This window comes from Hippoglossus hippoglossus, chromosome 3 (assembly GCF_009819705.1).
Source record: "Hippoglossus hippoglossus isolate fHipHip1 chromosome 3, fHipHip1.pri, whole genome shotgun sequence".
Lineage (NCBI taxonomy): Eukaryota > Metazoa > Chordata > Actinopteri > Pleuronectiformes > Pleuronectidae > Hippoglossus > Hippoglossus hippoglossus.
This window is the reverse complement of record NC_047153.1, coordinates 7,790,602-7,812,765: the sequence shown is the minus strand read 5'-3', so window position 1 is coordinate 7,812,765 and position 22,164 is coordinate 7,790,602. Positions and strand designations below refer to the sequence as shown.

The window sequence follows — 22,164 nt, the reverse complement described above, 5'->3', positions numbered from 1 at the left end:
TCCTAGCCTGTTGCCTGCTCGGCTTCACCTGAGCTAACAGGCTAACAGGCTAACCCCCGTCACCGAACAGGACCTGAGTCTGTGGAGAGGTTTCACTCACATATCGGATGAATAATACGGTTTGATGTTCGGCTTGTTCCCCGGACGGAGAACTTAAAGACGTCTGCGCTCCCGTTTCTGTGGTAAGTAAAGTTTATTTTATTTTAGTGTTAGTAGTGATGAGCAGGTATCGGTGTCTCTGTACCTGGCTTGTTAGCTTAGCTCCGCTAGCCTGCAGGCAAGATACCAGCAGTAATGGCGATGCTAACGGGACCGTACGGGAGTTATTACCGACATGAACCGAGACAGGCGACTGTGTGTGTTTGGAGAATAAGCTCCACCACGTAAGATATCTAATGTTATGTAAAGTTGTTTCACTCGCCAACCCATTTGACTTGACTACGTTACACAGATTATTATTCTGCAGAAACAGATTTACTGTGATCAACTGAAACGTGAGAAGTCACATCTGCATTTGAAGAGCAGCTGTTTAAAGTAGCGTTACGTCTCCTAAAGCTCTTTATTCAGAGTATTGATGTTGATGTGTTGTAACGTGTTAGTGAAAACTAAACCTGTCGGCTACATTCAGTTTTTACATCGTTAATCTTAGGCAGACTTTACGGAATTATTGTGTTAAATAAGTGGACATGCAGAATAATGTATTTTTTTGTCACATAAATAAATTATAGGAAGTGTAACTTTACTAGAATAGACATTCACATAGAGAACCTGAGGCTGATGTCCACCACCTATTTCCTAAGCTGAAATGATTATGATCTGATGAACTTTGAAGTAATAAACTTTTATTTTTACCATGTAAAAGTCTGTTAAGGAGTTAACCTGGCACATGTATGACTTTACGTATCTGTGTATTTGTGTTGAATGTTCCTCTAGGTGACTCAGACAGCCTGCACCTGTGGATGTCCAACATGAGACACAACTGGAATCCAACCAGACTGAACACTGAGGGTCATCACTTCAACACTGACTCCAGGTACAGACCTGTTTTCATAACTTACAAACAATCAAAGCAAAGTATTGCACATAATACATAATGCATTAAATTATAAATGCAATACTATTAATGGGGAAGAACTCCATACTGTACATTCATTGTCTTGGTAGTGCACTGTTTAATCCAAAACCATATTCAAATACATAGTTGAATATCCACAGAAAATAAGGATACAAACTTTGTTCATAAGTAACACTTCCTCTACAATAATGCCATACTTTTATGTTTCCTGTCATTTTATTGACGGACGAGCCTGAAGGACACAGCTGTGCTGACTGTGTTCTGTCTCTTATGGCAAAGAAGAAAAATAAAACACTGGGTTTTTATCTAAAGTGTATCAAATCAGAAAGTAAAAGATAAACATTGTTCTGATAAGTGTTTATTTTTTTAACCAACCATAATGAATATAGAAATTAACTCTATTATCCATGACACTTAGCAATGACTGCCAACTCTAAACAGTTGCAGGCCATCTTTAGTTAAGGGAGGAAAACATGAAGTGTTGTGCAGATGAAGCTGGTGCAGGTCGTCCTCATGTTGACCAGCCTGAAGCTGCCGATCTCCACCATGTTGCTGCTGCCACAGTGGATGCTGAGGACATCAGGTGCTGCAGTGCTTCATCTAATGAAAAGAAGAAACTCACTATAAAAGGATGTTTTATGTTGTGTATGTTCCAGCAAAGACTGGTTCTTACAGTTTATTCTGTGTTCAGCAGGTGGAAGCACCACAGATTTCAGACAGAACCAATGTACTGGGCTCTGAGTTTGTACCCTCATGGTTAAATGCACATATTGTAAGTCGCTTTGGATAAAGCATCAGCTAAATGAAATGTAATGTACTGAAAGAAATAAAACATTGTACAAATAGATAAAATGTCTTTCTACCTCATCTGTAATATTCAAGGTGATAATCTCCCACAGAGCTGTTGATAACAGTCCACATCAAGTCTCTCCACTTCTCTCAGTGTGAAAACATAATTATATAATAAATATGAGAACCAACAGTGGTGTGTGGAGATTATAATCATATCTAAACTGTCTAATTCACTGTAAATTCCATAACAGGCTAAATAAACAAGGTGGCAATAGTAATGGTGGTTATACCAGCATGTATCACAACATTTGTGAAACATATAGTTACTATCACATGCAACTTACACATGTAGCGTATTCATATTAACTTATTAAAATTAAAATCAAGTCACAACCAAACACGACTGTAGTAGTGTAGTTAATTTGCTTCAATCTGTTCATTACACGTGCTAAACAAACGGTACCTTTTATAACAATTACATATTAAAAACCACTTGAGGCATGTAAGCAAATTATTATGATAATAGATAAAGCAATAGGTTTTGTTGTTGTGTAGTTTCAAGGTTACTTACCTCTAGTGAGTTCGTTGTAAACATCGCGACCATCCTGAAGCAACAACACCGCAGCGCTAGCCGGTTAGCAGCCGCGGGTAGCATGTAGCCTAGCTCCTTAGCCTGAGCTAACCAGGTAACGTTGAGCTCTGCGGGCGTGGCTCAGCTGTCAGTCTTCACTCGCGCTCCTCCTCTTTGCCCATTTATTGGTTAGCCAGGAACTAGGAGGAGTCAGCACCGGCAAGATGGCGCCGGGTGAACGCCTACTACTAGCCTAATTTTCACTCTTCAGAAACCAACGGGTGACGTCACGGACCCTACGTCCATTATATATGCAGTCTATGGTGTGTACACACACATCAAAGATAACTAAGCAGCTAGTCTGACATCATAGCACCAGGCTTTAGCACCAAGTTCTCTTTGGTGTGTGTGTTCCCTTTGGTGTGTGCTATAATCTCATTTCTGATATCTCCTTTGTCCTAGTTGATCAGTGTATGGTAGGGGTAGTACACGGAGAACAGAGAGAGCACTTCCGACAGGAATAGTACGATTTTTAAAAACTAAGCCAATAAGAGAAGTATTGAAAAACAATATCAGAAACATGAAGATGGACATCGACAGCATTCTGCCCATTGTGACGTCCTTTTTCCAAGGCATGACATCAGAACAATGGAATCTTTCGAAAAAAGGCAAACCTGATGTGGCCACAATGACCATACTCGGAGAGAAACTGCTGGAAATTGTCATTTTGATGACACAATCCATCCTAAAGGATCTTGAGAGCACAGCTGTGCCTGTGTCTGAGAAGAGTGTGATTTGCTCTTTGGGCAACACACTTCCTCAGGTTTTTGCTCAGGCTCTTGACGTTCCAGATGAAATCAATCTTGTAAGTTCAGAGAATTTGACCCAGTTGACTGCTAAAGAGATTGCAGAGTGTGTCAACTCTGTCCTTTCCATGGGCGTGGACAGTGTGAAGGCAACTACTCCTCGTGTCACACCTCCAAAAAGACTACAAGGTATGATTCAACAGGCCGGCAAAATGATCAAGGGACTCATGAGGAATCTGAAACGTATGTGTGCACCTTCTAAGAGCAAAAAGAAGGTCTACCAACTGGTCAATGAAGATGACAGTCAGTCATCATCCTCATCCCAGAAGACAATCTCAGAAGACAGGGAAAGTCTTCTGTCTGCAACATCCACAACTGTCCAGGAGATCATTAAGGAGGAGGTCTCTCAATACACAGAATCTACTAACGATGAAATATCCGACTATGATTATGATCAGTTAGAATCTGGCTCCACTCTGGAGATTAAGAATGTTGCAGATGACGTTGCTGAGGTGATTGTGGATGAAATCATGTCACAAAACAAAGATGATCCAGAAACAGCCCAGAGCACACCCTCTCTGAAGAAAGTGTCTGAAAGGATTAGGACAATCGCTGCAAAGCAGTTTGCCCAAGCGTCCATTTGTCGTATTGTGGGCAGACTGAATAACAAGTACTTTGACAGCCTTTACAACCCGGCCTTTGACAAGGTTTTGGGTAGGCAGTCAATGCAATCTGTTACGAGTGATATTGACGCTCTGCTTCCAACAGCAGTTGGTGAGATACAGCAGGGGCAGAATGGGTCTCAATGGATGGATGATATTTTCAGTGGTGAAACCCTTGAGTTAACCAACGAGCTGAATAATATCCTCAGCAATCACATAGATAGGATGAGATTTAAGATGACCTCACGACCAAAAGCCTCACAAACACGGTGCACAAGCATAACGGTTTGTCCGCCACGTGCTATAATATCAGCTGACATCCTTGCCATTGTGTGGTGTTTCCTTGGAGTAATGAGGTGGTGGCTTCACACACAGTCAGAAACTCTCACTTCTACGGTGATAACACATAGTTTAGAAAAAGCTGTGTCAGAGGGCCCGATCGGTGGGGCCAGTCTGCCTTCGGCACCTGGTAACGGGTCTGGCTCAGAAAGCAAGGTGACCACTCCTGAATTCAGTGAAGAATACAGAGAAGAGCAAGAACCAACAGTGGAAGGAAGGAAATTACCCATCAGGATAATTGTTCTGAAGCTGGTTTCGAGGATCTTTGCTAAAGCAAAGTTGTCGAACACTCTCAGATCACCAAACACCATCATCGAGCGTCTACTCGAAAACATATGGGTCGAAATCAAGGATGAAGATTTTGAGATCACCCCAAAAATGATGAAACAACTTGACAAAGCCGTTTTCAAAAAAATCTGCAAAAAGTGGCACGGGGTTGTAAGTGTGCTGTTAGAATTGGAAATGGAAGACCCAACACTGGACAAATATATTGTCTCTGTCGTCAAAGATCTGCTTGTGACACCACCATCAAGATCCAGCGCCATCAGCAGGTTCTTCTCCAGACTGTGCAACGCCTTCTCCAAACCTTTTTAATCAAGAATCTTGTTACCAGATTACCAGAATGAAAGTGTGTAACTTGGATAAATTTTAGTCTTTAGTCCCCCACAGATTCCCATTTCCATTTTAATTGTCGTTGCCTGCGACATTTGAAGGCTTTTGAACAAAGATTTTCAGCAAAGTGACTCTTTCTCCACAGCAGATGTTAAAAAATTAATGTGTGTTTTTGATTGCCCAAAGGCAGCTCCTTGCAGAGTCCTTGCAGAGTGATCACAGTACAGTTCCTCCGGCTGCAGCAATAAAATCTGTACCCTAATGACAAATTATGAGAGGACTTTTAAAGGGGTGAAGAAGAAATGTAAAGTAAAACTATGGTTCCGAGGGAAGGTTTTGTTTCCGGGGGTCAACCGACCGGGTGTAGTGAGTCATATCAGCCACTAGAAGGCAGTATACCACCAACGACTGCATATGAGAAGCTGATGGTAAATTGGGCCTGTGTTGGTTATAATGTATATATCTATATTTATATATGTAGAGATTTAAATTGTGTTCTAAAGTGAAAGATATAAGTAAAGGTCTTAGGTTTGCACATGTCTCTGTATTTGCAGAACTATATTATTTTTAAAGAATGTACAATATAGCAGATGTAGTCAATCTTTATCCCTGATTGATTATTCCATGCATGTGATCAATCATAGCATCAATACACAGGAGATGAGTGCATAGTTGATGAAGTATTATAACAGAAGAAAAAATCGGAGTCAGATATCAATACTTTTAGTATATTGCAAATAAGCAGTATCCTATATCCCATGTATGGAAAAATCGATTTTTTTTCTTGGCTATAAAATAATCTTTTTGTTTTATTTTATTGTAATATCAATATTTGAATACCTTTCTATTGCTTGCAGTCAGGCTGGATTACAAGCAGGACAAGGTGGGATCCCAAACCTTCAGGGGCCTCAAAATCCCTGAGACCATTCATTGCACAGTTTTGCTACAATGGTAATACATCAACTATCAAGGGTCCTGCGTCTCCTGGCCCGACTCATGAAGATGGGTCCTGTCTGAATGTGCTAAGTTTTTGAAGGTCATTTGTTGTTCTCAGTACATTGCAATGTCTTCAGCTAAGTGTTATCATTCATCTGATATCTACTGATGTAGCCCTCATCTGCTACCAAAGTTTCTGTGTTGCGGGCGAGGCATCTTGTTACAGTGCACATATTGTGTGAACTGTGAGGGTACATGAAATTCAATACCAACTATTGTGTAACACAGTGAAAAGCAAAAGGAGGATGAGCTCCTCTTGATCTTTAAAGTCAATGGTAAGTTGAAGTTTTTAGTCAAAGTCAACTTCACTGTCAATTCTGCTATATACAGAACATAGATGGGATTGAAATGCCTTTTCTCTCTGATCCCCGGTGTAAACATGGTTGTAGACAGAGTCGACAGTAAACAGAAGATATTATTATGCAACATATTAAGTACTCAGAAACAGTACATAGTACATAGTACATAGTAAAACATAGTATGCAGTAAAAAGGCACACGGTGGATAGGATGAGAGTAGTGCAAACTGGAATAGTGTAAAAATGGATTGAGAAGTGCAAAAATACGTCATGGAAAATAATGTAACGTAAATACACAGGATGTTGTCAATAGAAATTAAGATCCAGCTTTTTTCTTTCTTTTTTTAATCTAATCAAATGTTTTATTTATGAAACATAAAATGTAATTTTAAACGTTTTTTTTAAATGTAATTCATTAATTATTAATCAAATCATTTATTAATACAATTTTAATACATCTTTAATACATTTTATTTTATTCATCGCATCTCATCTGATTGGTTCTCATGGATAAAGAAGGCGGGCCAAACAGTCTCGCTGCCGATTGGCTGGTGGACACGTCAGTCTCCGCTGCTCTCTTCCGGTGTCACCGCCCTGGGCTCAGACAGAAATCGCTTTCACTGGAGCTCAGCTCGCGTTTCAACACTCGTCAGCTCGGTTCATTTAGTCTCAGGTAAGACAATGGACGCCTCTGGTGTTTTGTAAATCTCTCAGCGAGCTAACCTCACTGTTTACTGTACTGTCACTGCTGTGTGTTCCGGCCGCTGGAGCTAAACTGTTAGCAACTTGACTCAACTGCAGATGCTAGCGCGGTTAGCAGCTAGCATCATCCAATCGGGCTGCGCCGCTGCACCCGACAAAATGTAGAGAAGCCAAGTTGCCAAAGTTCGCGTCCGACGCACGGCTCGTTTCTGCGGGAACAGCCCCTCCGCTAACACGTGGGGACTTTCTACTGAGTGATGCTTCATCGATATCGAACACGTCAACGACCAGCGAGGTCATGATCAACATGTCATGAACATGTTCGCTGCCGTTGACGTCGCATGTCAACGAGAGGTGGGTGAGGCAGCCACGTTAGCATCAGTAACTTGCATCACATTAGAATAATACTGAGATGTGATGTCAACACCGAGTCTCCTCCATCCATCCCAGCATCTGTGTTTGTTTTGACATAGATATCAGATACCAGTGTTTTCATGGAGTACGTTGTTGTGGCTTCAGCAGCAGAACAACCTGTCTGGAGGGTCAGTGACTAAGTCCACTGACAGGAGACTTAGTCACTGTGTGAGGGCTGATGGGAGGGGGTCGTGTGCTGTAGTCTGTCCAGCAGGGCTCAGTGTTGAATGAAGGGTGTGGTCCAGGTCTCAGAGAAGACGTCTGCATGAGGAAGTCTGGTTTTCCCTGTGTAACCCTTGGGGGGGGGGGGGGGGGGGGCACTGCTGAAGCTGTGCAGCAGGTAATGCAGCAGGGAGGAATGTCGTGGTGACTGCTGACATGGCATCTTTCTGGTGATGGTGCACGTTGGCATCCTCTGCAGTGCAGTGGCGCAGATCAACGGATTCGTTTCACCTGCATACCTTTCACTGGAGAGTGATACCGGCCTGTGGGTGTTGGGTTTCGCCCCTTTTGTGTGTCGTGCAGCCACCTTAGTGACTAGTGGCTGTGATTCGTGTTTACAACGGGGTGTGAAGCGGGGTGATCGTCCTTTTAAACCTGTATTATTCATCCTCTAGCACTTGCAAGTCCTCGCCGAGCTGGAAGGTGGGACACTCCCTGCAGTTTGTTCTCATTACATGGTAATGGGGTGTGTGTCTGTGTGTCTCTTGTTTGTTTGAGAAACGCCACACATTCTGCCTGGCCCTTCAGACCTGTACAAGAGAGACGAATGTGGTTTGCATTACACATATTATCCATATGGTGGTTTAAGGGCCCGATACGGATATTAGGGAGTGAAATATTTCTGATCTGAGGCTGACATATCAACTTGTCCATAAACTTTATTATAAATAACTATGAATAAGGAGAAAACACAAATGCAACCAAATGTATAGAACTTGAATTAACTGCTTCTATATAGACAGATTTTATTCTCTGGACACTTGCATTCTTTTGTTGTTTGCACTACTTTTGTGTATTGCAGTGACATAATCTCCTAAATAGTGTGATTAGACCATCTGTTACAGTCTGTCCTTCTCTTTCCATGTGTGTTCCATCATTTATTCATTCTTACAGAAACCGTAGGAGGATGTACAGAAGAAGGACAGAGGAGAAATGAGTAACAACGTAGTGGAGAGACAGAAAAGTTGGATAATACAGTCAGAGGAGAGTAGGCGGGAGGAGGAAGTGGAGACTCCTGTCCCAGGGGTATTAGAGCTGGGTCATTCTAACTATAGTCTTTTTGTGCCTTGCTGGGGTGGTGCTCTATTTTAATGTAATAACCAGTTAGTGCTTCCTGTTCATCCCACTGCTGCAATGTGATGCTCATCCTTCATGCTGCCTCTGAGATCTAGAGCAGCCCAGGAAACCGGAATATCGAGTGCAAGAATCCCAGTCGACATTGTTGAACCTAATATGTGCCTTTTTTGTGGCTCATGGTTATTTGATATAAGCCACAGAGTCTGTTATTGCCCCACGCAGTTATTTCTTTAAATTTGCCTGTCAACATTGAATTTGAAAGAGGATGAAGCCTGGCATTTGCCCTTCACTATGTTTAGTCTCTCCATTTAACAGGGATAGTGATGACAATGGTGGAAACAGGTATTTTACATTTCATTACCTACGCAAAGGAGGTTCTGTTTTCATCTGCATTTGTTTGTTTGCCGGTCGGTTATTTGGCAGGATTACGCAGAAACTACTGGACAGATTACCACAGCCCTGGCAGAAGGATGCGGTATGGGTCAGGAAAGATCCACTTAGATGTTGGTGCGGATCCAGATGAGGGGGAGGAATTGTTTTCACTTTCTTGACCATTTTTCAACACTTTTCTCTGTGAATAATTTGTGGATCTGGAGGTATGCAGTCTCTGAGTGGCATTCTAATTGTCCCTTTTTATTACTGAATTTCTCACGTGTCATCAGAATTTTGCTCTCACATGCACACATACAGAACACAAGCATTTATTTTCTATATCTATTTCTATAAGTAGATTTCCTCTAGTCTTGCTTTAACAAGTCCGGTTTTTATCGCGTGTGTCCAACAGTGGCCTAAGTGCACAGGTCAGTGAAGGAAGGCTCAAGGTGAGTGTAGAGTGCAGACAGGTTTGCAGCATGATTGGCTTTAGGCCATCTGTTGTTGTCTTGAAGGATTAACACAGAGAAGAGGGAGAAGGAGAAAGGAATCAATCAGATTGGACTAATGGATCCTCTGTGTCTCCACCCCAGCCTGGGCCCACCCATTGCTACATTATCCATGTCTGCATGCTACATTACTCCTCGGTCTGCACAGTCCAAAGTACTGAGGCCCATTGTAAACAGTGGCTGCTGTCTTAAATGTGATGAATTATCAGTCAGTTAAGCGGAAAGTGGAATAACGTGGTAAACTCTGTTATTTTGGGCTGATCTTTTCATAAGAGCATTATAAGTGTGTGTGTGTGTGTGTGTGTGTGTGTGTGTGTGTGTGTGTGTGTGTGTGTGTGTGTGTGTGTGTGTGTGTGTGTGTGTGTGTGTGTGTGTGTGTGTGTGTGTGTGTGTGTGTGTGTGCGTGCGTGCGCGTCTCAGGCTTATCCCTGGCCCCAGCATCTCTGCGTTTTCCTGATCCTTGTCAGAAGAGTCATCACATCATTTCCCTCTGCTCATCTCAGAATCTGTCTGGGTAACTCAACCATCAGGCTCTCATTAGCGTGTGAAAGTAAACAACAAGAGTTGGGTCTGGACACGAGGCTGAATCAGACATGTTTTTAGATTCTGCAAACCTGGCTCTCGACTGTAAAAGATGAACAAAATTCCTCTTTCCAGAAACGAGCCAGCAAAGGATTGAAATGATATCAAGAGACACAAATCCTGTTGCAGTTCATGAACTCAGGACAGACGACTGCTATTGTGTTTACAGCACACACACAACAGTTTTCACAGGATTTGGATCCAATGTTTTAATCTTTTTCATATAATCTTAAAGTTACTAGATTTCTACTTATTTTCATTTTGTTTCACCCCCTTTTATGTCTCCCACCCTCAGCTAAGCTTCACTGTAGCTTCTGTGGCTTCTCTCCCTCACACCAGTAGCTCTAATAATATCTGCCAGTAGCTTTTAAACATTACAGTGGGATTACGATTGTAGATCATTATATTCATTAGGTTTTATTGAAGCCGTCGGTGTTGACATTTCAGTCCAGCTCGTGAATGCCTTTCTCGGGATAGTGGTTTCAGAGGCGATGATGAGGGTAGTTGTCGAGGTCTAATGGATGAAGTGAGGGAGAGAATTTGCTCAGGACAGAGGCTGGTTTGTGCGGACGGTGGACTGAACCGTACGAGAGACGCACACTGTGTCCGGGAATTCCTCTGAGCTGGAGAAATCACTCAGGCAGCTCCGGGGAAGTGGCACTAAATGTTTCAAGAATCTTTGGCTGAAACACAGAGTTGAAACTTGGGTTATTTTTCTGCTTTCACAGCGTTTAGATGCTGCTGTTTTTCATAGTTGAAATGAATGAGTGGGGTTGATGGAGTATTTTGCTATAGAGCAGGTAGGGCTGCATGATTCTGGATTAAACTTATATACTTAGAATTGAAATCAGGATTTGTTCCCATTATCAACAGTGTTTTCTTCTGGATTTGTTTTACTTGTTTTATTATTTATTTGACCTTGACACTAACTTTTTTGAGCTTTCACTCAATCATTCTACACAGTCTCTCATTCCCTCTATTTCGCTGACCGTTTTCTGCTAAGCCAGGTTGCCATTGGTTACTTTCAGGCATGTACCGAACTCCGGGTATTCTCCTGAGGTTATCCGGAGGGGCTGTATGTGAGAACTCAAATGTCCAAGTCAGTTGCTGCGGACACTCTCCAGAGTTTTTCCTGGCAGCCCCTTACGTGCTGTAAACAAAAACACATGATTTCCACAGCAGAATTAATACATCACGTCCTGCCTCCTGTGTTCTCCAGCCAGCCGCAACTTCCCGCCTGAACACTCTGCAGATTTCCCTGTTGGGTCTGGACATTATCTGGAGTTCATGTCTGAAAACAGCAAGGGGGAAAAGAAAGATGCAGCATTATGATGTGCTTTAGATTGTGTGGGATTTTTGAGATTTTAATACAATTAATCACACGGTCCTAAACTCAGGGCATCTTACAGGTAGCAACTGCAATTAAGTACTTGTATCTACGTTGTGTATAATCATGAGTGATATTTTATTCACCCTGACATGAGGACTTTTTTGAACAACTATTTGGGAAAGTGTGAGTTTCAGCTGAGTTTAATTGTGTGAGTGATCAGGACTAAGACCATCTGTAGAGTCCTGCAGGGACCTCATGAGGTCATCTTAAACTCTGACTGGCGTGGGAGAGGGAACTGAAGCTTCTTCATTTAGTTTGACAGGACACACACTCACTCCTTAACTCATTCACATATCTGATCTATATTTACTCCTCACTGTTCTTTTAACACTACTGACAGTTTGCTCCGGTGTTTCTTGCCACTTTTCTATCCACATTTTGCTTTATTTTGAGTCCCTTGATAGAAAATATATTCCTGCATTTTCTACAAGAAGAAGCTTCTTTTTCACGAGGAGTAGTTGATGGTCTTCATGGGAGCGGTCAGATGATTTGTCTGAGCCTGAGAAAGTTCTTCCTGTGTTCCAGCTGTGTGTTGCATCATGGCAAGGCCTCATTATCCGGCCCAGCTGTGATCAACTATTGTTTCACATGGATGTGATAAACAATGTTAATGTTCTTACAAGATGGAACCACATTACAATGTTTAAGTCGGTCAAAGTAAAAGGAATCCCCATCATATGTTTCTGTTTTTGTATTCCCAAACATTCAGGTAGCATCACCTCGGTCCTGGGAGCAGTGAGCCCGAGAAAGAACAGTGTGGCTGCGGTCTGCTGCTCGGGGTTGCGTTTCAAGCTATAGCCGGCACCATGGCGTTGTCGTACAAGAAGGACCTGGAAAAGTACAAGGATCTGGATGAAGATGAAATCCTCAACAAGCTGTCGGAGGAGGAGCTCAAGCAGCTGGAGTCTGCTCTCGAGGAGATGGATCCTGAGGTCAGAGTTCAGTGAGGGCTGGAGGAGCTCCAGGGCTCTTCTGTGGGAGGGTTTTACTGTGGAATGGACGATTTGAAAATGATAGACTTTCTGCTTCATACACGCACATGCTCAAAACATCTTCGCAGCAATAATTAACTTTCTCAAACAAAACTTCTATCTTAGACAGAACATTAATAACAAATTACACCTAGTTTTACAAGTGTGTGCCTCTTGTCACGGTTGTAAATCTGGTGTGACTCACAGAGAGCGGTTAATGGCTGAAGCACATAAAGAGAAAGTGAATCCACCAGAAAATATGAGGCCACATCGTTACATTTAGATTCCCTGGGATGCATTGAAACGGTGGATTTTTCCTCTGCAGTCCAACCACTCCCTCTAGTCTCAAGCCTCTATGGTTGGGAAATTTAAGGGGGAGTCTGGGCTGCAACGACTCTGTCAACAGGCTGCCAAGTGTTTTTGTGTTTATTTGTGAGTGGAGTTGTAGAGTAGAATGAATAAGCATTAGTAAGTATAATCCCTCCCAGGCCCCTGGATGTTTTATTGAAATTCCATCTAAACCGAGAGAGGGAGAAATCCTCCTGCACACAGAACCCACAGGAAACAGTGGGAACATATTAATTTCTGGATCTTATTATGTAGACAAAGTACAAATGTGTGCTCATAGAAAAGATGCAGTTTTGTTTGAATAGGGGCAGTGTGCAAGACGCCTCTTCCTAGGTGTCCACACATCCATTCTCACCTGCCCCAGGTTTTTAGTCACGTGGAACTAATGGCTGATAATCGGTTGTGGTTGAGATGCATCAAGATAAACTAGTTCAGAGTATGTTGATGAACCTGTAATTTCTGTCTATTTTCCATGTGAAACTCAAGCTCGCACATCTGCGTCCTCATATATCTGAGAATGCACAGTAAATACTGGTATTTGGTTGCTGGCTGAACTACTTTTGATATCACAGAGGTGAAAGTATCTTCCATGGGAAACCTGTGTTGCCACAAACTGATGTTGGGTAGAATGACAGCACCCAGAAATTGTATCCCTTGTCGTTCATGTAACTGATTAAATGTATACATTTCCCCTGAAAGCAGACCAAACCAGTTTATGGAGTTAAGACTTAATTTCTATAGTGACTGTATTGAAGTCTTCATCAGTCGACAGGTCTAATGTGTCTCCTTGTCCGTCCCCCCCCCCCCCAGAATGCTCTTCTCCCAGCGGGTTTACGTCAGAAGGACCATACGTCCAAGGACGCAACAGGAAAGTTCGACCGGGACCGTCTGCTCAAACACCTGGAGAAGGAAGCCATCGAGTACAAGGACAGAGAGGATATAATTCCCTTCACTGGAGAGAGAAAAGGTGAGCCTTTGTTTTTCTTCAGCTGTCCACAAAGCTCATTTCAGCATTAATAATTACAGGGTTTGGGTTTTAGACCCTTAAAATCGTAGATCCCGTGACATAGTGTGTGACGTTGATCATTAGAAAAGTCAAGCATTCTTTTAAAATTGAGAAAATGTCCCAATCGCAACATGATTTCCTCTGGTTATCGTTCAGCCGTAGTGCTCTCTCGTGTTAGAGGCATATTTCTCAGGGGATGATGGACCAAAGTGTGTCTGTGTCTTCATCAGCAGTACAGACACACAGTCATAATTACTGTTCTGCTGTCGTTGCATGTATTATTAATGCATGTCTGCTCTTATGCAACATACAGCGGAGTGGGGGAGGTGTGTTTGTACCAGGGGAAAGGAGGTAGGGAGAGTCCAAGGCGGAGGCAATGTTAGGATTAGATGTTTTTAATCAATCTCTTTATTTATTTTACTTGGACGTTAGGTTTCTATCTATGTTGGTTAAGTAGTTTGCAGGATTCTGCAAAAAAACACTGGGAGGTTCTCTGCTCAGACACGTTCATCACATTTGTGTTCACACGTGCACCTCCCCTGCAGAAAGTGCGGAGACTCTCCAGAGTCCAGCGCACGTCTGAAAGCAGCTACAGAGTCCTCCTTTATATTCAGACACTTGTGACAGTAACTGTCTAGAAAAAAAGGAAAAGGAGATGCTTTATGTGACAGCATGAGGGAAAAAGAAACTTAACTGATAAGAAATCATTTTCCAGAGGAATTTCTTTTGTCGGGATCTCCAGAGATCCAAACAGTACTCCCATGCTGGAGAGGAAATGGAGCTGACATCTTCACTATGACCCAACCCAGCCTGTTAGAAATTATGCTCCCCCCGTGTGTGTGTGTGTGTGTGTGTGTGTGTGTGTGTGTGTGTGTGTGTGTGTGTGTGTGTGTGTGTGTGTGTGTGTGTGTGTGTGTGTGTGTGTGTGTGTGTGTGTGTGTGTGTGTGTGTGTGTGTGTGTGTGTGTGTGTGTGTGTGTGTGTGTGTGTGTGTGTGTGTACCCCATGACTACATGGAAAACCTAAATCACTCTGGTGGTTCTCTGGAATGTGGCTGATTCTCTTCCCCTTGTTATACTCACTCCCTGCTGATGAATAATGTTGTCGTGAGTGTGTGAGTGTCTCCTCGCAGCAACACACATAATATCAGAGGAAAACAGCCTGACTACAGCCAAGGCAATCACTACAACCAATTATATTTTATTAAATCAGGTTAGCCCTTATAACTCCTTTACTAAACATCTTTTTTATTGTTCACAACTTCTATTCAGCCTTGGCTTTTGTCAACATTCTTTACATTATGAGGGTTTGGCTGGATGTCCATAGATGTTGAATAGAAAGGTGTGTATTTTATTGGTAGCATGTTCAATAGTGTTTAAATTAATGTCTTTGGATCTTGGACTTCAGGTCACACAAAGCATTTGAAGGCGTCACTGTGAGCTGTGGGAAATCCATTGTCGCTCCACTGACCCATTTTACTTACTGTAGCTGTATGGTGACAGTAATCCTGCGCAATTATGGATTATTATTTTAATGTGCTCAATTTTGATCATACCTCCACATATTTTAATCTGGATTAATTTCTTGTTTACAGTCTGTGTGATTTTTCTGGATTTCTCCGCTTGGCTGACTTTGTTGTAGATGTTTCCAGGTCTCGACATTAGAGATGTCTGAAACCAATGCTGGCATCACAAGTGTCAAATCAAAACCCTTCAATACCAGTATTTTGTAAATCCGTCGGTCTTATTCTCCGAGTCCTTCCAGCTACTCCTGATACAGTCCCTGATACAGTGGCTGTTTTTTCCACACATGATACAATGTTGTACCTCAATGTGTTTTCCCCATTTTGTCCATAATAAATGCTCCTGTGGGGTCATTCAGACAACAAGACTTTGGGCGCCTCTTTCTGTCTTTCCTTCTTCCGAGGGGCTAAATGTCCCTCCACTGGGACTGGCCCAGATGCTGCCTGATGACTGTATTTACTGTTTGCTGGCGTTCAGGAAGTGCCAAAGCCCCCACTGGGGACCCGTTTGAGCAGTTTGACGAGAGAGGGAGGGCCTGATCTTGTGGTGTTTTTGTTTAAGGAGACAGGCACACAGAGCTGCTGGATGGTCTCTCTGTGCCATGCAAGTGTTTGTTGCCCCGGCAGTGCAGTTTAGATTAGACTAACGTCATTGTTCCGTGACTTCCTTCGCTCTTTCCGTTTCTTCGCCAAGATAGGTAACCATGGCAATGCCACAGTTGTCAAACAATGGCGGACTGGGTGCTGCTGGTCTGAAGCACTGATGGTTGGGGAAGGTTGTGCAAAGTAGCAGGAGGCCCACTTTTATTTACACAGCACATTTCTGTTGACACGTCACCTCCGTGTTAGAAAGTGTACGCTGACCTAAACAAGAATTTCAGTTAATTTTACGTGACTTTTAACAGCATTCATTAAAAGTGTAATTAGTTCACATCGTAAAGCGTAATCTGTGCTCATTACCTGTGCATGGCAAGAAAACAGAAAACTTGAGTTTAGCAAATAAACACAAGTTGCTTTCCGACGTGTACTGAACTACGGATAATATCCTGACATTCGCCGGAGGGACTTTATGTGAGAGTGCAAATGGCCGAGTTTGAGGCTCTGGACTTTCTCCATAGTTTTTCCTGCCTGTTCCCAAGTAAAAACTAATGATAATATCAGAGTGAGTCCATGTGAGAACACAGAAGGAGACTCTCTGCAGGATTCTCTGCAAGTGAGTGGGCGTGTGGATGAATTTTGTAACACGCACAGATGCAAAACCGAAGAAGCAGAAATACAAATATCTCCGAATGAAAAAGAGGAACCGTACATGTAGAAAGACACCGACAAAAATGTCAAGTCAGACAGGCAACAAGGTCAAATGGGTTGTGACTAGAGATTCAAGCTTGATGTTGGTGTTAAACCTATGTTAGTGTATTAATCATGAACGGAGCACTTGGTTGTCATGCCGTCTTATGGCTGTTACGAGGAGAGGGGAATGGTTGTGGAAGAATAACAAGCAGCATTAAGTGAGGCTTTGGAACGTTTTATAGAAATGGGAGTGGTTGTGTAACATCTCATCAAATGTACCTGGGCCTGCATGGACCTGATTCCTCTGTCTGCGATGATGAAAAGGTTATTCATTGCCTGCCTATTTTGTGAGGCCTGAATCGTCTCCATTGAGTTTATGATTTGAATAAAATATTTCCTCTCCTCCCTCTGTAGGTAAAGCATTTGTTCCTAAGCAGAGACCTATAGAAACGCGTCAGGAAGATGTCACAACCCTCGATCCAGAATTGGAGGAAGCCCTGTGCAGCGCCACAGACACAGAGCTGTGTGATCTAGCAGGTAAGAATAAATGAATGAACACCTTCGGTAAAACTAAGAAGTCTTTGATAAAAGGGTTTAGAAACATAACTCTGTATGAGGGTCTCATTGTGTTGTAGTTGAGGGCAACGTGCAGTCTGCCTGAGTCCGGGCTCTGTAGAGACTTTAAAACACAAGCTTCTTTCTCTCTCTCTTTCCCACGGCTCCATCCTTCACCATGTGTGGCAGAATAAAAGGGCTCACTGAGCAAAATACCACCCCCTGTCTGCTGTGACCTATGTACAAACTCTGACTGTCACTGCAGCTACTGAGTCTGTGGCTTTGCTCTTGTTTGCAGCGATCCTGGGTGTTCACACGCTGGTCACCAGTAATCAGACATACGATGGGACCGGTGGCAAAGACGGTTACAACAGTAAGTACAATCATAGAATTGAACTCTTCAAAAGTCCCAAAAAGGATCAATATCTTGACCCCTGTGTCTCTTCTAGATGTGATCAAAGGGGAGAAGATGAACCCAGTGTTTGACGAGCCTCCCAATCCCACCAACGTCGACGACACCCTGCAGAGGATAAAGAGCAACGACAGCTCCCTCACGGAGGTCAACCTCAACAACATTAAGGTACACGCACACACACAAGTTGTCACAGTGTGTTTATGCTCTTCTACCTGTGACTAATGGTGGTGTTTCTTTGTTGGCTTTTCAGAACATTCCCATTCCCACCCTGAAGGACTTGGCCAAAGCCATGGAGAGGAACACTCACGTCAAGAAGTTCAGCCTGGCAGCAACACGGAGTAACGACCCAATTGCTGTGGTGAGAGTGGTGTGGCACGCTGGCTTTAAATGGCTTTTGATGGCACAACTCCTTATTTACACCTTTGCTCTGTTGTCTCTTCCTTGTCCCAGGCGTTCAGTGACATGCTGCGGGAGAACAAAACGTTGCGAAGTTTGAACTTGGAGTCCAACTTCATCACCGGGGTCGGGGTGCAGGCTTTGGTTGACGCTTTGCGAGACAACGACGCAGTTATAGAGATCAAGATAGACAACCAGGTACCAGATGGTTTGGGTCACTTTCCCACTTTCCCCGAGCACAGCAGGATCTTCTGCTCGACAGAATTTGCTCTTTATTTCTCCTTTTTCACTTTGTTTTGTTGTTGCTTCCATTCTTTCAGGATCCCTGTAGGGGAGTACACAGTCTGATTCTTTTAGTGAGTGGTTTCTTGCAGTCCAAAGTAGCAGAGAATATTTGTGTTTTACACTGTGCAGTTTAAAGAAAATGCCAACCAACACAAACCACCGCCTGAATAAGACATAGAAGACCAGTTGAGAGTTTTTAGTAGTGGAAAAGAAGTGAAACCATATCCCTGTGGTCTGGTTCTCCCTCTTTTCAGCTGTAAAACAAAGTGAAGTTCTGACTCTGACGTTCGGATCCTGTATATTTGTGTGATTCAGAGGCAGCAGCTGGGCACCACTGTAGAGATGGAGATAGCTAAAATGTTGGAGCAGAACAACAGCATAGTGAAGTTTGGCTACCACTTCACCCAGCAAGGACCTCGCTCCAGAGCCGCCGCAGCTATCACCAAGAACAACGACCTGGGTACGACACACACACACACACACACACACACACACACACACACACACACACACACACACACACACACACACACACACACACACACACACACACACACACACACACACACACACACACACACACACACACACACACACACACACACACAAAGAACAATTTGAGATTTATATAAAGCTGGGTTAGTGGCTGCTCATCACATTGCCTTCCACCTGGTATATCTTTATTACCACGTTCAGACCTGGTATTGACATCCAGTCCTACAACAGTGCATCCTGACTGCTTCCTGTGATCCGATCTCTCAGACCACATTTGGAGTTGGTCCGGGTCGCATATGTCCACATTCGTTAATCTACGTGAACACAAATGCCTCCTGGGGCACATTTGAAGGACTCCTCACTCAGCTGACGTCCTCTGACCTGCTGGTTTCTCAATTAGTCAAATGTAATTTTCCTCTTCTCAGCGCCCACACGTTGACATGTTTGTTGGCACAATAAAATCTTTCTTCACTTCACAGCTGTATGAGATTCATTCAGCCCCTCCTGACTCTGCGCTTGTGCCAACACACAGAGCGCATACACACAAACAGCAACGCAGTGACAGCAGACACATCTGTAAACTTGAGCAAAAATGCCATACGTCTTTGTTTGCATATAAACGTGGAAGTGAAATCCAATCACAAGTTGTCACAGGAGACTCATTCATGACACATTTTAGTTCCAGGTATAAACAAACCTGGAGCTCTCCACTTGTGATCGGATCTCTCAGGACGGATGTTCATACCAGTTGTGAACAAGGCTTTTAAGTGGAAGAGGGCGTTATGACGAATCGTGTTGATGCATCATTGTACCCATCTGAAACCTGTCAGTCAATCCCCACTTGTAGTTTCAGTCCACAGTGACGACCTCTGCTCTCTTTTAGCTCCTCCTCCTGTCAGAGCTGCGGTAGCACAGGTCTGGTGCATGGGTGTGGTCACAGAGTGTGTCGACGATAACAATGATTTCTTTCACAGCTTTTTGAATGGAGCATTCACTGCATTAACGTTACGGAGATTGACACGGTGTGATCTTACAGCTTGGAGAGTGACGGCATCCCACTTGTAGTTTTCTGTACATGCAGACACACGCTGTTGAAACAGCTGTAATCTTTGAACACACAGCTCGAGATGACTCACTCAGTGTTTTCATGACAAACTAACAGGCCCGTGGAGGTCGAAGGTTGTGTTGCATGTTTGCAGTTGTTCATTCTTGTTTTATTTTATCTGTCGGTCGATTGATTTTACGTGAAATTTATGCTTTTTTTTTCTTTTACTCATCTCGTTTAGTTCGCAAGAAGCGAGTGGAAGCGGACCTGTAGGAGCGGAGCCGGACCCGTCTCCCAGCCAATCTCGTTTTTTCATCTCACCACGTGGAACAATTTCAGCCAATGCCCTGGTCTCATCTCACTGTGTGGAAACTTAAGTCTTGTGCCAAACTGTGGGGCAAGGCGCGCGCAACCAGAACATACATCTGAGAAGAAGGGAAATAACTGGAATTGCCTCCTCTCCTATATGCTTGTTCATACTGTTGTTTATTATTATGTTTGTCATTGAAGGTGTAAATCTGAGTAGTTTTTAGTCATTTCATTTCAGCTGCTCCGTTTTTTTCTTTTTGAACCTTTATATGTTCTGTCCAGACTTTTTACTTGCTCCTTTCCTTTTATACAATGCTATAATCATGTGGAATAAACATGAACAAGTAACTGAAACAACAGTAATATCTTTGTAAAAAACAACAACTAACCCCGTATCCTCTTCAGTGATTGTTTGCTATTGGATGTTAAGATTCCACTGGAGCAGAATTTGACATTAGAACGACGGGAATCGCTCCGAGGCCGTTGATGACTAACCTGTTGTTCTGACTGCGCCGCTGTCGGTCACCACACAACGACCAGCAGCTTGGTGCAGTAATGATGAGATCGCTGTCGTACGTTATGTGAGCAATGTGGTTTGAGGGTGTTTTTTATTGGAGCTGCCTTGTAAAGTCAGTGTGACTGATGGGCCGGTGTGTGTAATAGTTCATGTGTGTGTGAGGAAAAGAACGTTCTTAGTTGGTGCTGGTTTTACGCTGTAGTCAGCCGAAGAGGATGTGCGATTCGAAAGTCTGTAAAAACACGTCATACTGTTGACCCCCCCCCCCCCACACTTCAATATTAAACCACTGTATCAGCGAATATCGTTTTTTTTCCAACTAAAGTTCTTGTTTTGATACGGTTCAAATTCTAATGTTGGTTGTTCTGACCCCTGATATATCTGATCAGGAAATTATGATGAGGCTTTGGTTTTTCAAATCAATAACAGGATATTTCCTCTGAGGCTTTGACGTGCTCTCACTAATGAAATAAAGTATCACTTATACTCAGCCAAACCAAAGACGAACACATGCAGTGCTTAAAGTATCAATATCAGACTGGATGGTTATTGGTTCAGGTTTTGGTTTTGTCGGCTTCTTCACGGTTAAGATCTTGGAAAGAGTTTTACAACAATAAATGTGACTTTTAATTTTACCGTGTCGTTACATTCCTAACATGGGCCGTTTATTGAAAAGGAGAATTCTGCAAGTGGTTCGCTGAGATGCGAGTAAGAGTCGGCTCCCAGTTTGTGTGAAATCCCTTCATTTTACGTCCCGGCATGCAACGGCTTGTGAAAAACGTCTCTGTGAACAACACCCCATGTACAGATCTTAAATTTGCTTCCTCCCTCACAACCAACACTTCAGCTTTCAGCAGCATCTGAGCAGTAGCATGTCGTTCATTACGTAACAGTGATGAAGGCAACATGCCGTGTGCCTTACACTGAACGCACACTCGCCTGCTCGAGATGAGGAGAACAGGACTAACGCAGAATTTACTTGAAGCTTGTATATACTGTTTATGTGTAATAGGAACAATACTCCGGCTTGACGTCATCACACATGAACAACATGTTTCTATCGACCAAGCAGCTTCACATTCCTGGGACAAGAGTTCTATATGTTTTATATCTGTGTTCTTCCTCCAACATCATATCTGCTTGTATTTCCAACCTCCTTGTTTCTACATGACTGTGCTCTGCTGGTGGATGAACTGCTTCTTTGCTTGGGCTTGTTAATAATCTGTGATTCTATATTAATTCTGTACATTAATAAAAAAAAATGCCATCTCAAATTCGCACACGCACACACTTTTATGTGTGGACCACGTAAATCTACTCACTGCTGAGATTTCTTTTGTACCTTTTAAATCAAGATCCAGGTGTAGACTCAACATAAGGAAAATGTACTATTCTAAAACCACATGACTGGTAAAATGCACTGCTGAATATAAGACATCCTCAACAATAAATGTTTTTACATACTCCGCGCCTCCTTTTGTTTTTCTTTAAATTAACCTTAAATGTTTAACATGATTATCGACCCTATTTCCTCTTAAATTTACATTCAATCAGATTTTATTTGTATAGCACTTTTGATACAAATTAATCTA

General features: G+C 42.9%; 1 protein-coding gene and 1 long non-coding RNA gene across 5 annotated transcripts; one reads left to right on the top strand and one right to left on the bottom strand.

Annotated features, from left to right (window-relative positions):
• Nucleotides 1-598: 598 nt before the first annotated feature.
• Nucleotides 599-19,578, bottom strand: LOC117754296. Its single transcript, XR_004612375.1, has 3 exons — nucleotides 19,274-19,578; nucleotides 19,028-19,033; nucleotides 599-611 (listed from the first exon to the last, which is right to left on the bottom strand). It is a non-coding gene; the product is annotated as an uncharacterized LOC117754296 (long non-coding RNA).
• tmod2 (tropomodulin 2) lies at nucleotides 6,672-22,036 on the top strand. Of its 4 annotated transcripts, none has more exons than XR_004612372.1 (11): nucleotides 6,672-6,824; nucleotides 12,129-12,351; nucleotides 13,549-13,705; nucleotides 16,970-17,092; nucleotides 17,409-17,483; nucleotides 17,560-17,690; nucleotides 17,776-17,883; nucleotides 17,976-18,119; nucleotides 18,522-18,705; nucleotides 18,824-18,938; nucleotides 19,078-19,189. XR_004612372.1 is itself a non-coding variant. In XM_034573079.1 (11 exons), the coding sequence occupies exons 2-11, from the start codon at nucleotides 12,226-12,228 to the stop codon at nucleotides 20,252-20,254; spliced, it is 1,308 nt and encodes a 435-aa protein (XP_034428970.1). In that variant the 5' UTR covers nucleotides 6,672-6,824; nucleotides 12,129-12,225; the 3' UTR covers nucleotides 20,255-22,036. The 4 variants fall into 4 exon arrangements, 3 of the variants coding, with proteins under 3 accessions (XP_034428970.1, XP_034428987.1, XP_034428980.1); XM_034573079.1 differs by lacking the exons at nucleotides 18,824-18,938; nucleotides 19,078-19,189 and adding exons at nucleotides 19,585-19,616; nucleotides 19,988-22,036 and having other exon boundaries at nucleotides 18,522-18,666; XM_034573096.1 differs by lacking the exons at nucleotides 18,824-18,938; nucleotides 19,078-19,189 and adding an exon at nucleotides 19,988-22,036 and having other exon boundaries at nucleotides 18,522-18,666.
• The last annotated feature ends 128 nt before the right edge of the window (nucleotides 22,037-22,164 follow it).

Coding starts and splice junctions, on each gene's coding strand:
- tmod2 (XM_034573079.1), top strand. CDS start 12,226: ATGGCGTTGTCGTACAAGAAGGACCTGGAAAAGTACAAGGATCTGGAT. Junction 17,093..17,408: donor AGAGCTGTGTGATCTAGCAG/GTAAGAATAAAT, acceptor TCTTGTTTGCAG/CGATCCTGGGTGTTCACACG. Junction 17,484..17,559: donor TGGCAAAGACGGTTACAACA/GTAAGTACAATC, acceptor TGTCTCTTCTAG/ATGTGATCAAAGGGGAGAAG.